At 35.1% G+C, this 18,387-nt stretch overlaps 1 protein-coding gene across 1 annotated transcript in view; it reads left to right on the top strand.

The window, feature by feature from the left end:
* Positions 1–18,387, top strand: part of CPNE8 (copine 8) — a 208,391-nt gene that overhangs the window by 31,843 nt on the left and 158,161 nt on the right. Inside the window, exons 2-3 of the mRNA XM_008061880.2 lie at positions 2,617–2,657; positions 3,927–3,973. Of these exons, the coding sequence (XP_008060071.1) occupies positions 2,617–2,657; positions 3,927–3,973 (88 nt within the window). The remainder of the gene's footprint in view (positions 1–2,616; positions 2,658–3,926; positions 3,974–18,387) is intronic.

Below are 18,387 nucleotides of genomic sequence, written 5' to 3'. Positions count from 1 at the left end.
CCTCAGCCTTCCAGGTAGCTGGAACCACAAGCGTGCGCTATCACGCCCAGCTAATTTTTTGATTTGTTGTAGAGATGAGGTCTCGCCAAGTTGCCCAGGCGGGTCTCGAACCTGCCAGTACAGGCAATCTCACTCACCTCAGCCTCCCAAAGCAAGGGATTACAGGGTGAGGCACCGAGCACGGCTGGGCTTTGTTTCTAATAGGTTCTCAGAAAGGTAAAAATCTTGTATTCCTATTGTAAATCCAAATCAGAAGATGCATTTTAACGACTACTGGTATTTGCAGTGTATATGTCACTTGTAAATATTTGCTTTATCCAGCTTTCTAATCATATATGTTTAGGAATTAAATCTAGTCAGAAATAGTCTATTCTATTATATTCATATAACCAAAACATAGATGAAATTATTGTCAAACAGAATTAGATAGTTAACTTGCAAATTTCAGGGACTATATTACAAAGAGTTTATAGAACTTTATTTCTCATCATATACAAGTTTCATTTGTTTGCTTGTTATGTTTTTGACCTTACAATTATGTGTTATAGATCATAATGGCTGGAAGAAACAACATGACAAATAAAGTTTAGAATAAGAATGTTAATCTCTGTCTAATGTTGATAGAAATCCTTCATTCATATTTGTGGTTAAATTGTAGTTTATTTTGACATAATTAAGACATTGAAATTACATTATTTTCTTTTAAATATGTATATAGCATAGCTTTTGAGTCCCAGCCAAATTGCAATATTTTGCATTGTCATCTGTCCTTGATTTTTGTGAATTCAAAAAAAGAGTATAAGTAACATTTTCTTACGACTCTTCATGAGCAAAAGCTGGGGCCACAGGAAGGGTTGGAGAACTTCCACTTAAGTAGACAGCTACCTTTGTAAAAATACTATCACAGTAATTTCTTAAATGGAAATGTTTTAATTCACTGTTTGCCAACCATTGCTGGAGTCATGGTGTCTGCTCAGGAGATAGAAAGGATTATTTTAATTTGATTACTGACTAGTGGTCTTTGAATCTGAGTTAATTCAAAATATAAATGTGTCTGATGTTTTCTTTCTAGGAATATTTCAAGACATGATCTCATTTTATTGTCTGTGCTTCATTGTTCTGTTGAATATGTTTTCATTTTTTCAGTGCACAATGATTCAAGGAAAGCAATAACTTTTGAGAACCCGAAATAAGAAAGGATGCCAGATTGATATGAAAAAGGACTTTTCAAATACCGAGGGCAGTACAGATAAATACACATGAATGATAGTCCTGGTGGAGAAATAAGACATCTTGAATATGAGATTTTCATAATAAGTAATATACATAGAAATGTAATGCAGCTATTACAAATTATTACCAGTTAATGGAGGATGAATGCGAAGCACAAATTTGAACTTTTGAAACCCTCAAGTCATCATTCTAGATAATCAAGTTTTTCAGATAAGGGTATAGTTTCAGATAATCACTTAAAAAATCAGTTTTAGATGGAAATGTTTCTACTAATTGCCTGCCTTATGAATCAGCATGCTGAACTTAATTTAACTTTTTTTGTGATTACTCAGGGTTATTGTTAGGAACATAAAATATAGGACTGCATTATTACCACTTAGAGTAACAATACCTCAACATCCAGGCTTTTCTACTTTCTGATTTTCCTTACTCTGTTGTGGAAATACTGTTTAAAAAAAATAGGTGCTAATAGTGGCCATGCCTGTCCTTTTTAATCTTTTCCTCTACTGAAAATAATCTTCAAGCAAGATTTGTATGTTCGTCTTAAATTCCCAAACTGTAATAGCAACATAAAAGTCATCAGGATTGACGTGACACAGATGTCAATGGATGGTGCTTCACAACTGCATTATAATTTTATGGACTAAGGTGATCATGTGCTCTGAATTCCAAACAATTTTGTATTTGTAAAGTCATAATTCCATTCAGGAAGCATTTTTGAGCATCTTTATGATCTTAATGAAGGATTAAAAGGCAACCAAAGAGAGTTAATTTGCTCAAAGAGATTATGATCTTAGAATGTGGCTAGTCATATTATTTGCAAACTGCAATGCAAGTCTGAAGAAATAAAAGCTGCCGCCCTCTTCCCATAGTCCAGTGATGTTCAGTCTGAATATATACAAGCAGACTTTTAACAAATTTTTATTTAGTTATATATATGTGTATGGGTAAGTATATATACGTGTGTTTATTTGTATATACACATTGATGTATGTTTATATATATATATATATATATTTTTTTTTTTTTTTTTGAGTTGGAGTCTCACTCTGTCGCCCAGACTGGAGTGCAGTGGCCACTCCCGGCCACCGCAGCCTCGACCTACTGGACTCCGGCGATCCTTCCGCCTCAGCCCTCCAAGTAGCTGGAACTACAGGCGCGCGCTACCACACCTGGCTAATTTTTTGATTTTTTGTAGAGATGAGGTCTTGCTGCCCAGGTGGGTCTCGAACCCGCGGGCTCAGGCAATCCACTCACCTCAGCCTCCCAAAGGCGCGGGATTACAGGCTGAGCCACCGAGCCCGGCTTTGTTTATATATTTTAATGTGTTTATATAATTATTTGACCTTATGTCCATCTAACCTTTTCTGTTTTATTCAACAGAAATCTTCTTGACAGAGATACATTTTCAAAATCTGATCCAAGTAAGTATGTATTACTTATTTTTGAAACACTCTACTTAGTTTACTCATTTGATTTTGCAAAATTTGTTTGAAGCTTGTAGTTCTTGTTTAAACATTTGTTCTAAAGCCTAGAAAGCAGGAGGGGAAGGACAGTACTACTGATAAAGAGGGATTTGCTTAGCATTTTGAGAATAAGATGAGAATGCAGATGACTCCAGTGTAGAAGAATTCACTTTGGAATTAAAACCTCATAATATGACCATATGGTAGAAATAATTATATTTGAAAAATAGCTACAACAGGCCATTCTTTTAAGTGATTTAGTCACAGAGTAAATTTTTCCTTTTCTTTCTTTTTTTAAATAATAAAAAATATATAAAAGCATACACAACCAAATAAAATATATAACATCTCTGATATGAGATGAATTTTTGATTCCCAATTAGAGATATGGAAAATTGGAGGCAACTTCTAAAGTGAAAAGGATAATTACAATAAGAAAATAGCAGATTAATTATATAAATCAATTAGTGTTTCCAAATCTTATAATATTTATAAATTGATATCCAGCAGGTCTCTATCTCTACAAATTCATGGGCAAATGTGGTTGAATTACAGTGGAAAGGTTTTTGACAGTTGTTAGAAGAACTCGTGAGGTGGTCGGGCAAAGGTATTGCAATTTTCAAATCTTAAAAATTCCTGGGTCTCATTTGACAAGTGGGTGGGACTCTTATTCCTTAATCTTCACCCAAAGTCCTTAAACTTTCCTTTTTGGAAAGTTTTTGGATCTTCCTTTCTTGGTTGACAGGATTTTTCACCTGTTTACAAATATTGAGGGTAGGAGTTGTAAATATTAAACATAGAGTGAGATTTCCCCCAGATTATCTCTCCTATAATGGCTTTGAGCACTAAGTATCTTGGGAAGAACTCATCTTATGTCTAGTAACTTGCTGAAATATTTCAAATTGTTAAACGATGTGTTAAAATTTATCTACATTTGTAGCATAATCTAGACAAAGACATTAGCAAATACTTATGTTTTTGTGTGCCTAGCTTTATGCATATTAGGTTCTAAAGGTCTGGTATACTTTGTTTTCTGTTTGTTTGTTTTTTTTCCTGTTATTTCTGCTAGTAAGTCATTTGATAATTTACTAGCAATTTTCTTGTAAGTGTAGGGCTAGGAATTAGACATTCAATTTTGATATAGATTTCACACAGCTGAAAGATAAATTGCGTACATCTGATGTTCATAGAAGACATATATCATGTGTTTTTTTTTATCTTTTCTAGTCTGTGTCTTATATGTACAAGGAGTTGGAAATAAAGAATGGAGAGAGGTAAGATTAATTTTTTTAAATCACTGGAAGATATTATAGTAGTTACAATTTGATCAAGATAATGCTTTCTGTTTTTAGTTTTTTAAATTCTTTTTCAACCCAAAGATTGAGTTTTTTTAAATTTTATGAAAGTTATATTTGTGTTTTGTTTCTAATAATAGTGAATGTTTAACTGATTTATGACCTTCCTGTGAAATAGTCTAGGCCTGAAACTCGTACTTTCCTCATTCAAATGTAAATTTAATGTGTTGCAATTTATTTGACGTGATTCCTTATATAATTTAAGTTTGTGTATTTAGTCTCCCTTTGAAGATCAACTACTCATTTTTATAATATGCTATTTTAAAAAGATTTTAATTGTAGTGCTTGATTTTAAATATTACCTTTTATAACCTTTTGTAACATTTAAAAATAAGGTATAAACTCAGCTGCTTAACACAAATATATGTTGTTTAATGAAGCAAAAGCAAAGAAGCTTAATAGTTATTTCAATTAATTAATTTTTAAAGAGTATCTCTGCATTCAAGTGAATGAGTGATCACTGGATGGAAAGGGGCATATTAAAATAAAAGACATTTCCATCTGCCAGCAGTTGCTGGTTATCTCAGAAAGTTAGTGCATTGTTTTAATGAGGTTACAGTTTCTGGCTAGATTTCCCTAGTGAGAGTCATGCTATTTGTTGCCACAGATTGCATTGTGGCAGTCATTTTATCACTGTCTCAATTGTGAGCAAAGAGTAAGAATAGATCATTTGTTTATTCCCAAAACTGGGGGGAAATTGTTCTTAGTAATAATGGACCAGTGGTCAGCATCAGTTTCTCATATCTAATTGCTTTGTACATTTCTATTTAGTTCAGCATTTATCTCAAACTTTACTCATTGAAATGTAAGCTCATCATTCTTACCCTATGCCTGCTTCTTCTTTGCTCTAAATATGGCTGATAACATCAACAGTCAAAATATAAAGCTGTAATATTTGTAGTTATCCTGAGTTTCTCTCCCACATCTGCATCATTTAATCAGTTATCCAGTGCCATGAATTCTCTCTCATAAAAAAGATTACAAAGCTCAGATAGGTCACCTCTTGTATTTAGAACCAAGTAATATTTTGTTTTCTCTGTTTGCAACATTCTCCTGAGTCTGTCTCTTTCTTTCTTGTTCATTTAATTATTTGTTTGACTGTCTTCCTAAAAGATATGCTGTCTCTTGTCATTCACTCTTGAGTTCCCTTTCTCAATGGCCTGGGACTATACAGTGAAACTACCATAGGTGCCAGGCTAGATGGGTGTCCAGAAAATATCACTTTAGGGATCAATAAAGTAACAAGGGTAAGTACTGTATACCTAAGTTATAATAACAGACATCTGGGCGCTAAGAATGAGGCAACTGGAAACTTCATTGGATAAAGGGAGTTTGAAGTTTAAATAATAAATATTTAAGAATTGAACCAGAGTGCTGGGAGTTTATTGGGTATTGATCAAGTGGCAGTGGTTAGTTGGTTTAAGGGCAGGCTTGGTGCAGAATCTCCTTTGCTTACAAAACTTCTCGTGCTCCACAGTAAATTGGATAGAATTGGAGACCATAATATTTAGTGATTTGTCACAGAAACAAATAACTCAATACCACATATCCTCACTCATAAGTGGGACCTGAGCATTAGTTACATTAGCAAAATGGAGGGATCATCAGTTGCTGGACACTGCCAAGGAAGGCGAGAGAGACATGCAACAACACAAAGGATACCTGGCCCCAAAACAGGGGAAGTGAGGACCAGTTGGAGGCCCAAACTTCACCTGCACAAAGTCTACTTGTGTAGCTAATCCTGACATGTACTCCTACTTCATATCTCCATAATAAAATAAGAATAATAATAATTTCTCATGCTTTCCTATTGCCTAAGCAATGAAAATAAATTTCTTGCTTAATTCAGTCTTTTATAATAATAAGGGTAGCTACTGTTCCAAGTTATTTGTATATATATTGACTAACTTAGTTTTCACAGCACCCTTATAGGTGGGTGCTGTCATCATCCTTATATTAACTAATGGAGATGAAGTGAAGAAAGGTTAGATGACTTGGCTGAAGTTATACAGTTGTACATGGCAATGTGGAGACTTCTACCCATCTGGATCCAATGCCCTTTGCTATTTTACCACCTTGATAGGCAGAATTCTTATTTGATCCCAATCTTCACATTCTTCTTTTATAAATGAAAGAATTTTTACCAATAGATCTTTGGGACTTTATTATTATTTTATTAAGGTTGTCTCTGAAAAAAAGACAAGTAGGAAGAGGAAGAACACCATTTAGAAAGGAAAATAGATTAATATTAAAATAAAACAGCAAAAACAAAATATTTTGCTTGTTTACGTTTTTATCTCCAAAGGAGTAGAAAGTACTGGTAAAAGGGAATGAAAATCAAATGCGTATGGACACAAAGTAAAAACAGAGGAACTGATGAGAGATAGGGCCCAGAGTTACATAGAGTGGGTAGGAACAGACTGATGAAGATGGTGAAATACCAATTAAGAAACAATTTCAACAGGCAGTCCATTTCGAAAGAGTTAAAAGTGTTAAGAAGAAGATAATTGCCTGGAAGATTAGAAAGGAAGTTCCAGATACAAGAGACAAGCATTTTGGAGCACTTAACAACTAATCAAATTTGCTGAATAAAGGAAAAGGGTTAAAGAATGAAATATGCGTTATGTGTTACTAATCCCCACAAAATCGTTTGACAAAGTCAGTTTCTTTGTTTTAAGATCCAGTATAAAGTTGCAGTTAAGGGCGTGCACTTGATCTTTCAGTGACTGTTTCTTTATCTGTAACGTGAGGAATGATAAAGATTCTAGCTCATACAGCTGTTATGTGAACCACTGATAACAGTATCTGGGCATATAAGAAGCACGATGCAATGAAAGGTAACATTGCTATTCTAAGAGATCAAACAACTTGTGAAAGGATTTTAAAAAACTAGCAAGTAGCAGGTAAGTACCTTCCTGCATTATAAAATTCTGCAAAATTATTTGCATAAGCCCAGCATTTGATGGAAAAATGACCTGTGGGATTTGCTCGGCCTCAAACCAAATATGAAGCTATGGTGTTACACAGCTGCTAAAAAACTAATGCAATCTGAGGATGCACTGATGGATGTGCAGTGCTTACATTAGGGAAGATAATGCTATTATGTTGAACCATATGAAATTGTAATTTTTTTGTAAGTCAAAATGGTTGAGTGTTGGCAATTTCATGTGATTTGACTTAATACTATTGTATTTTGCTCTGGTGGAAGGAATTTTGGAGCATTGCTTTTTAATTCTACATTTTAAACCCTTTATAAACCATGTTCATATTGGAGGAGGACTGCCATCTTGAAGGAAGGGATAGAAGCTATGCCATACTTATGAAAGAATATTTAACCTGAAAAATACAAAGGCTGAATTTTTCACAGTACTTGTCCCCAGACTCTTAAAATATTTCCATTTGGAAGTGGGAGCAGACTTACTTGACATTCAAGAGGAAACAAAAAATTTTATCCAAAGGTTGGAGAACAAAGAGGCAGTATTTAGTCCACTGTGGGAAAGATTTTTTTGTAACAGAGTATTCAACAGTAGTGGGTTTCCTGGAACTATAATGGCTTTACTGTTACTGAAACTCTTTAAACAGGGGCTACATTGATTCATCAAGGAATAAGCTGAACTCAGTTAGCTATAATTTCCTTGCACGTTTGTGATTTTTATGATGTTATGGAGTTAAAAAAATGCTTTGTAGTCATTATTTCTTCCAAATATTTTTAAAGTGTTGAATTATATTTTATAAGGATGAAAAATAGCAAAAGCACTCTAATAATTGCCGTCAGGATTATTTGAAATCAGACAGGAAAAATACAGATACTTAATTAATAATTTTAAATATATCCATTCATTTATCAATTTGACCAATATTTATGTAGTGGCTATTGTGTATCTGCAGTGGTGGATAAAATTTAAACACAGAAAGTATTTCTACCTCAGGAAGTATGCAATATAATTTGATAATCTTCTCAGTAATTTTGGTACATGTGTGCAGTTTACTGATGTAGGTAACAGCATTATTTCAATAATATAGTGGCTATGTTTGTATTTGAATTTAGGTATATTCTGGAAAAATACTAAGTAACTAGCTGCATGATTTTTATATTCTGAAATGAATTACTGTTAGTTAGGAATAATAAGCGAAAAAAGTTTAAAATATGTGAAATAAATGCTCCAAATAAATATAAAAATTATTTTAAAATTAATCTGCAATTGAAACTTGCAATTTTAAAATTATATCTGCACTATTAGAATTACCATTATAGCTTCAATAAATTCTATCTAATGATTGTAAATTATGAAAAGCTCTTGGAGTAATGAATCTTTTAAAACTAAAATTATTTTTCAGTGCATAATAACTTCAGAGCTAGAAATGATATTTAAGTGTCACGAATTATGAAAATATGAAAACCTCTTAGTGGCAAGTGGGAATAGCAAAGTAACTCCTGTAAGGATGCCCACTTTACTTTGAGAGTTTGGAAAATGTTGCAATTAACTTGCTTGAGTTAGATTTTAGTTATCCATAGGTAATTCATTTTGTGAATTACTTTTAAGCATTTAAAATTATAGAGTTGCTTCCAGGTTCTCTATGTGATTGATGAAAGAAAGCAAGCTAAAGTTGTTTATGAATCATAGTGATTGTTGTTTTGTTTTTTTTGAGTTGGAGTCTCATTCTGTCGTCCAGGCTGGAGTGCAGTGGCCTCTCCCCGGCCACCGCAGCCTCGCCTGCTGGGCTCCGGCAAGCCTTCCACCTCAGCCTTCCAAGTAGCTGGAACTACAGGCGCGCGCTACCACACCCGGCTCGTTTTTGTTTGTTTGTTTGTTTTTTTGATTTATTGTAGAGATGAGGTTTCGCCAAGTTGCCCAGGCGGGTCTCGAACCCTCAGGCTGTGATTGTTGTTTAGAGGCAAACAAATCTACTCTTTTTTTTTTTGAGGTGGAGTCTCAATCTGTTGCCCAGACTGGAGTGCAGCGGCCGCTCCCGGCCACCGCAGCCTCGACCTGCTGGGCTCCGGCAAGCCTTCCACCTCAGCCTTCCAAGTAGCTGGAACTACAGGCGCGCGCTACCACACCCGGCTCGTTTTTGTTTGTTTGTTTGTTTTTTTGATTTATTGTAGAGATGAGGTTTCGCCAAGTTGCCCAGGCGGGTCTCGAACCCTCAGGCTGTGATTGTTGTTTAGAGGCAAACAAATCTACTCTTTTTTTTTTTGAGGTGGAGTCTCAATCTGTTGCCCAGACTGGAGTGCAGCGGCCGCTCCCGGCCACCGCAGCCTCGACCTGCTGGGCTCCGGCAAGCCTTCCACCTCAGCCTTCCAAGTAGCTGGAACTACAGGCGCGCGCTACCACACCCGGCTCGTTTTTGTTTGTTTGTTTGTTTTTTTGATTTATTGTAGAGATGAGGTTTCGCCAAGTTGCCCAGGCGGGTCTCGAACCCTCAGGCTGTGATTGTTGTTTAGAGGCAAACAAATCTACTCTTTTTTTTTTTGAGGTGGAGTCTCAATCTGTTGCCCAGACTGGAGTGCAGCGGCCGCTCCCGGCCACCGCAGCCTCGACCTGCTGGGCTCCGGCAAGCCTTCCACCTCAGCCTTCCAAGTAGCTGGAACTACAGGCGCGCGCTACCACACCCGGCTCGTTTTTGTTTGTTTGTTTGTTTTTTTGATTTATTGTAGAGATGAGGTTTCGCCAAGTTGCCCAGGCGGGTCTCGAACCCTCAGGCTGTGATTGTTGTTTAGAGGCAAACAAATCTACTCTTTTTTTTTTTGAGGTGGAGTCTCAATCTGTTGCCCAGACTGGAGTGCAGCGGCCGCTCCCGGCCACCGCAGCCTCGACCTGCTGGGCTCCGGCAAGCCTTCCACCTCAGCCTTCCAAGTAGCTGGAACTACAGGCGCGCGCTACCACACCCGGCTCGTTTTTGTTTGTTTGTTTGTTTTTTTGATTTATTGTAGAGATGAGGTTTCGCCAAGTTGCCCAGGCGGGTCTCGAACCCTCAGGCTGTGATTGTTGTTTAGAGGCAAACAAATCTACTCTTTTTTTTTTTGAGGTGGAGTCTCAATCTGTTGCCCAGACTGGAGTGCAGCGGCCGCTCCCGGCCACCGCAGCCTTGACCTGCTGGGCTCCGGCGATCTCTTTTTTCAAAAAAAGTAAGAGGTATTTAAATAAGATTTGATCTGGATATGCAACTGGCCTTTTCCTTATGGTCACCCAGATTCTCCAGGTACTGCAATACTACTTTAATCTGGGTTTCAGGTGCAGTATTTGACCAAAACAAATGTCCTACTCCTAAATGCTGATCACTAGTTTGACATTGTCTCTGCTGTATTCCATTCTGTTGACACTGAGCTATTTTTACATTTATTCATCTCCATACTGAAGACTGCCTGTATATGTATAATACACACACATGCAAGTTACTATTCATCAAACATCAAGGGCTTTTTGTGACTTACTTTCTTATATGTATTAACTACACTTAAATTTTTTTTTATTTTATTTTAAAGATGTGGGGTGCAATTCAGATTTAGGTATCTAAGTGGTCATTGTACAGGCAAAGTGTGGGTACCCTTATTGATATTGTGTGCCCCCTCTTCCCTGGCAGTGTCCCACTACTGCCAATCCCTTTCTTATAGTATTATAATAATATTCAGGATCTGCTTATGAGTGAGTACATGTAGTACCCGGATCTTTGTTTCTGTGATAAATCACTGAATATTATAAGACTCTAATTCCATCCAAATTGCTGTGAAGTTCATAATTTTGTTTTTCTTTATGGCTGCATAATATTTCATCATGTAAGTACAACACATTTTCTTTATCCAGTCCACTTTCGATGGCCAGCACAGTTGGTTCCATGTTTTTGCTATTGTGAATAATGCTGCAATAAACATGCACGCGCAGGTATCTTTTTCATAGAGTGATTTGCATTCCTCTGGGAATATTCCCAGGAGGGGGATTGCTGGATCATATGGAAAGTCGATCTTTTAGAAATTGCCACACTGGTTTGTGTGTGTGTGTGTGTGTGTGTGTTTGTGTGTTTAGTCAGTTTCTCACTCTGTTGCCCAGGCCAGAGTGCAGTGGCACACTGCTGACCACTGCAGCCTCGGCCTGCTGGGCTCAGACGATCCTTCTGCCTCAGCCTTCCAAGTAACTGGAACTACAGGCTTGCTACCACGCCCAGCTAATTTTTTGATTTATTGTAAAGATGAGGGCTCAGGATGTTGCCCAGGCTGGTCTCGAACCCGCTGGCTCAGGGCTTGAGCCACTGCACCCAGCTGTCACACTGTTTTCCACAGAGGTTGTACTAGTTTACACTGCCACCAACAGTGTAGAAATGTTACCTTTTCCCCGCATCAGTTGTTTTTTGAGTTATTCATGATGGCCATTATGACTGGAGTTAGGTAGTATCTCAGTGTGGTTTTAATTTGCATTTTTTTGAAGATTAGTGAGGCTGAGCATTGTTTATGTACCTATTGGCGGCTTGTATGTCTTCTTCTGAGAAGTATCTATTCATATCTTTTGTCCATGTTTTAATAGGTTGTTTATTTTATTTTCTGCTTTGATCTTTATTATTTTCTCCCTTATACAGACTTTGAGCTTAGTTTGTTCTTTTTTTTTTTTCTAGTTCTTTGAGGTGTAATGTTAAATCATTTATTTGAGGTTTTTCTCTTTTCATATAGGAATTTAGTACTATAAACTTCCTTCCTAAAATTGTTTTTGCTACATCTTGTATGTTTTGTTATATTTGTCTCCACTTTGTTTCAATATAATTTAAAATTTCCCTTTCAGTTTCTTCTTTGATCCATTGCTTGTTCAGGATCATACTATTTAATTTCTATGTATTTCTAAGTTTCCAAAGTTGTTGTTTATTGATTTCTAGTTTTATACCAGTGCGGTCAGAAGAGATACGCTTCTTCCTCCCTCATGGGAGAGACCACTGCATTATATCAGTCTCTTCTATACCATGGGCTTTTGAAGCAGTAGCTAGCCACCCTGTTCTTTTTTTACTTGGTGGTAATAAGTCAAATCCTGGCAGTACTGTACGATAGGCCAAACAGAAACCATGGCATGGGTAGATACCAAAAAACCAGAATGTTGGATGAACACTTTAACTCCTTCCCTCTTTATGGAGAAGCTGGGCATGGGAGGTTTTCTCTCACTTTTTTCAAACTGATTTGGAAGAAGATAATATGGTAAATGAATATGTATTAATCCAAATTATTTATTTTTTCTTAGTGGTCCCCAGTTTGGTGCTCTTTTCTGTTAGCACGATTCTTTAGGCAAGACAGAAACCAGTCCCTCAGGCAGCCCCTCCAAAAAGTCAGAATCTGGATATATGGTCCAGTATTCTCTTTTCCTCCCTCAGAAGCTGGGAGCTGGTGAGTTTTTTCTAAATTGCACCATTCTATGCCTTGGGCAGGGATTACAGTGAGTGTTTGCCACAGATTATTCTACCAGCTTCAATGTGGCTGGTTATATCAGGTGTTCAGGAAGATTGTGACTGCTTTCTCCATCATGAAGGGATTTGGTCCACGTTATTATTTTTGGGTTGGTGTCTTTATGAGAAGGAGGGCCTTTGGCTTTCTATTCTGCCATCTTGGTGACATCACACATCTGAGTATGCCTTTTGGCGTGCTTTCATTCCAGTAGAGATATCTTTCTGCTCTCTAATTTCTTTTTAAATGGAAACTTTGTATGTAGTTTGATGGTATCCTTTAGTTTTCCTGAAATTTAAAGAAATCTGGGTTAAGATAACTTTTCTAACTTCACAAATCTCTTTTGTCTAATCATGAAATCTTCAAAACTATGACTATTTGTTGCTGACATTTTTGACTTTGTTTCTTTTTTCTTTCCATTTTATTCTATATTTTCTCTTTTCTTCATCATTGTTCTAAGTCACAGATGTGCTTATAATGAGGAATTTCCCTGTTCAGAATTCGATCTTACAAGTTATGTCTTTCTATGCATCTCTCTCATAATATCAGACAACTAATATTTGTATTTCATTCATCTTTCCTACTTCTCAGCAAGTGTAACTGTCTGCTGCATGCTACTCCATTAAAGTTGGAAGAAGTTCTCATATATGAAGATAATTGCTGAATATTGCATAAGAGATATTTTGAAGCTTTGAATGATTTTATATTTCTCCATAGGGGGTTTACTTTTACTTCTGAAGACATAGGAAGACTAGGAAGAGTTCACTTTAATTCCATTAGAATTTTGAATGACTCAACTGACTTTCATTCCTTCTGAGGATTTTTTTTGCTGATTCATCCTTACTCCTTAGCTGTAGCCTTTTAGGGTCCCAACCTAAACCTGTATTTTTTTTTTTCAAATTTTTCTCCTCTTTTTAAAAAAGATGTAGACATGTTGGAAAACAGAAAGAAATATAAACTAAACATGCTTGTGACCTTTTTCCTGTATTTTATTAACTCCTTTTTTCTTCCCAGCTTTATAAGACTGTTGAAATCTTTGTCTAGTTTGGCTTTTTGTTTCTTTTTTTTCTTTTTTTGCCAAAACAGGGCCCTGTAGGGCTTCTCTCCTGGCCTCTCTTTTCTCCAGGTTTTTGGTTCCACAAATTGTAACTTTTTGTTAGCTCCCTGGTGCTTCCAAAAAGATGATTTTAATATTTTGTCCAACTTTTGTGGTTGTTCTAAGAGGAAGAGTTGGTGTGAAATAACTTAATTTGCCATTTAAAATTTGTTCTGATCACTTTTGAGTGAAAATAATTATCGGGCTTATTTTTACAATGTTTCTATTTCTTGCATAATTCTCAACACAAAATAAAGTATAATAAATAAAATGCACAAAAATCAGCATTGAGAATAAAAAAAAAATTCAGTGCTGAAACTAAAAGTGGGCCCAAAGTTTATATTTTATACAATACTTACAAGAAAAGGAGAAAACGTGTTGCAAAAGCTTTAATAAGGCAATAATTGAACTTAACAGTTCAAATAATCTAGAAATCATCCCTTTGGAGACTTTTAAAAATAATTGAACTAAGATTTGTTTTAAGTGTATGAAATTCATTATTGTTTACTTTTTAATAAATGCCAGTTAATGTTTATAGAGCATCTCTGTGTTGAATTGTCTTTAAACGTTCAGGTTTGGTGTGAATACATTACATTTTTCAATTTTATTTTAAATTGAATGTAGATAATCATCTAAATTAAAATTAAAATAACCTAATTTAGTTTATTATATTATTACTTATTGTTAAGATAATCAGCCCATTTCATTTAAAAAATATTTTGTCTCACATGAATGGACATCCACCTGATATGTGATAAAACTCATATTTCCCAATAAAGATCAATTGGATAAACTGAGGCAGTTTTTTTTCTTCAGATGGTAAAAATATGTCACTAATCACAGAATTAATAGCAAGCAATGGCACATTAAAATTTCCTTAAAATATTGTTATTTTTAAGTGTATGGCAAAATGAAAAATGTTTTAACTAAAGTTTTAAAATAGAAAATGTAATCTAATTTTAAAAACTTATGGATTTTAGTCTTTTTTACATTTTGTGTGTGAAAATTACAAAGACATGATCAATGTAGTCATTTGCTGGTGGTTAACAATTTCAGTAAGTTTCTAAAAACAAGATTCTAAAAATTTAATGATAGTCTTTTATGTGAAATAGTCTGTCTTAAGAATATTAGAAGGAAATCATCACTTTATTTCTCTTTCTGTTTGTGTGCATGTGTGTAATGTTTACACATATATCTATATCTACAGCTACATCTCATTGATCGCTAATAACGTAAGAACTAGATAAAGTCTTCATGTTTTTGTAATAAAGTTTTCAGCCTCTTATAATTAAACCAGATCATTGGTTTGTGGAAAAAAAAAAACTTTGATAATAAGTTATATAACAGAACTATCTTTCTCTCAGAGGAAGAGGGCCATGGATTCTCTGGTGAGGTCAATGTTTCACTCCCAAAAGGAAGTATATGAGAATATGTTTTGTGTATGTGTGCGTATGTGTGTGTGTGTGTGTGTGTGTGTGTGTGTGTGTATGTTTGTGTGTGTTGGGTATCCTTTATGCAGGTTGGAAATTTATCATCCTAAATTGAGTTTTTTGAGTGAATTTGTCTTAATATTATATTTTAGTATTCTGCTTGCCCTGCTCAGTTAATTTACCCTTTTTGTCTAATCTCTGGAAACTATCTTCCTTATATCATGATTACTAAGATTTAATTATACTCTGATAATTGAATTAAAGATGTGCAATAGTTCAGATGACCTTTTTCCTTCATGACTTTCCCTTCAGTTGACAAGTGAATGTGACACTGGGTAGTTGTGCTGGGCCTTCATAATATATTAAAACGTTCTGAACATTTTTGTCAAAACAGAATTCATCTGGTTGGTACCATAAATAGATGAAGTTACTGAATGTTCTTTCCAGTATTGCTTCTCTGAAGCAGTTTAATAATTAGTTGATTTAGAAATCAGGAATATTTCCTTTCTGTCATTTTCTGCAAGATTTGTTCCTAAAATTGGAAAAGTAGCTATTTATCCGATTAGCTCAAGCATAAAACAAAGGAAAACTTTCAAAGACTTGATTGTGAATTATTTTTTGCTTAGAGTTTTACAAAGAGCAGTGTTTTCTGTTGTAACAAATTTAAGCATATATACTTTTTTCCCCAAGTAACTGAAAACTTACATATTTGGTAAATTAAAAAAACAGTGTCCTAATCATGGGATTATGAAAACTTAATACTGTATCATTATGTAAAATTGTTAAACTATCCACAATTTGTATATGTTTATTGTGCCAGAGATTTTTGTAATTAGGTTTGTAGGTACTTTTGATAATCCCATATTGCTGATATTCAGAATAAGACTTTTCAGGGCACACATTTTAATTCTTTCAAATGTAGCTATTTTTGGATATATATTATCAACAAATATGTTAATAATTCTTAAAACTGTAAACCCTTCTTATATGTGTAGAATCATATGGAATTTCACAATTTCTAAAGCATGAGAAATGTGTTATTTAGTAGTATAAGACATTAGTTAAGACTAAATTTTACTTCAAGTCAAAAAGATTAACCACTTGGTTGATAGTTAATATATTCCAGGCTCTGAGAAAGAGCCGGCGTATTTCCCATGAGCTGAACTAGTCATAATGTATCTATGGATTACTTAGTATTGTCAGTTTTTACTTTTCATAATATAATGAATTAATAACAGAAACATTGAAAGATTTTTGTTTGTTTTTAAAAGTAAATTGTATTTATTGCAATAAATTAAGAGTACCAAGAAATGTATAACAAATTTTTAAAAACAGATGTAATTGCTATATTCTAATACAGCTAGTATTTTTTTATCTGTGTGTGTGTGTGTGTGTGTGTGTGTGTGTGTGTGTGTGAATATACATACTTACATTTTAATCAAAATTGGTATTATACTGTGCACTACCCTTGATTTTTTTTCCTGAACAATATATTGCAGATACCCATAGTTAACTATTTGTTCAAATTTGTACAGGTGTAAATCAAGCACATATGTATGTCCTATGCTTTCATGGAACTTACTGTCTAGTAGGGGAAACATAAAACAAACACATAAATGTATAATTCCAAAATATAAGTTTTATGAAGTGGAAAAAAAAAAAAACAACAGGTGCTATAAGGGAGAATACTTGAGAGGGTGGAGGACCAAATTTAGGTTTGTTTAGAACTAGAATGCTGACATTTAAGCAGAGGCTTAAAACATGAGAAAATGTCAGTCATTCAAGGGGTAGTTAAGAGCATTCTAGAAAGAGAAAATTACAGATGCAAAGTCCATAAGGTGGAAAAGGGTTTGGTGTGAAAAAGAGATCTAAAAGAGGGCCAGGAGGTTGGAACAAAGAGAAAGAGGGCATACTGCCCATAATTCGGGTAAAAAGGAAGACAGGAGCCAGGTCCTGTGGACCAAAGAAAAGAGATTTTAAGTACTATGGAAGCAAATAACAATTTTTAGGCTGATGAAATAACATGATCATGTTACATTCTTCAAAGGATTAGTCTGGGTATCATAAAGAGGATGAATTGAAAGGGGAACAAAAATAGATTTAAAGATGTAAGACAAGGTAAGTTGGGGTAGCCATGAGAAAGCGGAAAACTTGAAGTAGGATGATGATAGGAGACATGGGGATAAGTAGATAGCCGTGAGGCATGTTTTGGAGTTAGAATTGATAATTCGTGAGTAGTGATGAATAGGAGTTGATGGGTTAAAAAGAAGGATTTGAGATGGATGGCTTTCATTTATATCTGAAGAATCAAGTGGATAGTGGTATCATTGATTGACAAGAGGTAGACTTGGTAAGCACCAGGATTAAGGTGATGGTTGTCATGTAAAAAAACCAGTTCATGTTTAGATGATAATTTTGAAGAGGCTGTAAGACAACCACATGTATAAGTTAAGAAGGTAGTTATATGCATGATTTTGTACTTCGAGGCGAGTTTTAGCTGATGACATATATTTGGAAGTTATCATGTAGATGGATGTAAAGCCAAAAGAACTACAGTAAATCCTCTTTATACAAATGAGTTCCATTCTGAGAGCATGTTTGAAAGTCCAATTTGTTCATAAGTCCAAGAAATTTAGCCTGGGTACCCAACTAAACACAATCAGCTATATAGTGCTACACTGTAATAGGTTTATAATAATTTTCACACAAATAATACATAAAAAACAACCAGTACTGTGTATTAAAGAACACAAAAGCACAACCACTTGTAGATGATGCATGCGACAATGTACATCAGATACGTGAACTAACATGTGATTGGACATGTGAATGTACAGCTGAATCTTTGACAGTTCACAACTTAAACTTTCGTATGTAGGGGACTTACTGTATCTTAGTCCATTTTGTGCTGCTACAACAGAGTACTTGAGACTGAGTAATTTATGAAGAAGAAAAATTAATTTTCTCATAGTTCTGGAGGCTGAAAAACCTAGATCAAGGTGCTGGCCTCTGCTGAGGGTCTTTTTGCCTCATCCTTATATGACAGAAAGCAGAAAGGCAAACAATGCCCAAAGCTGCATGAAGCTTTTTTTTTTTTTATAAGGGCCTTAATCTCATTCATGAGAAAAGAGTCCTCATGGCCTAAACCCCTCTTAAATACTCTACTTTTTATTTTTTATTTTTATTTATTTATTTTATTATGAGGTTGTGGGGTACAGTTAAGGGTTAGGTATGCAATTGCGTTTCATTCAGGCACCCTGTTGATATTGGGTGTTTCCCCGTTCCCAGACAGATATTTGCTACTGTTAATCCCATCTCCCTCCCCCCACCATAGTTTCCCAGGACGGGTAGTCATTTTCGTATAGTATTGCATTGGATGTTTAAGGGC

This window comes from Carlito syrichta, unplaced genomic scaffold (genome assembly GCF_000164805.1).
Source record: "Carlito syrichta isolate Samal-C Ts95f unplaced genomic scaffold, Tarsius_syrichta-2.0.1 Scaffold305634, whole genome shotgun sequence".
NCBI lineage: Eukaryota > Metazoa > Chordata > Mammalia > Primates > Tarsiidae > Carlito > Carlito syrichta.
Note: the sequence above shows the minus strand (reverse complement) of the source record. Positions and strands in the feature narration are given on the sequence as shown.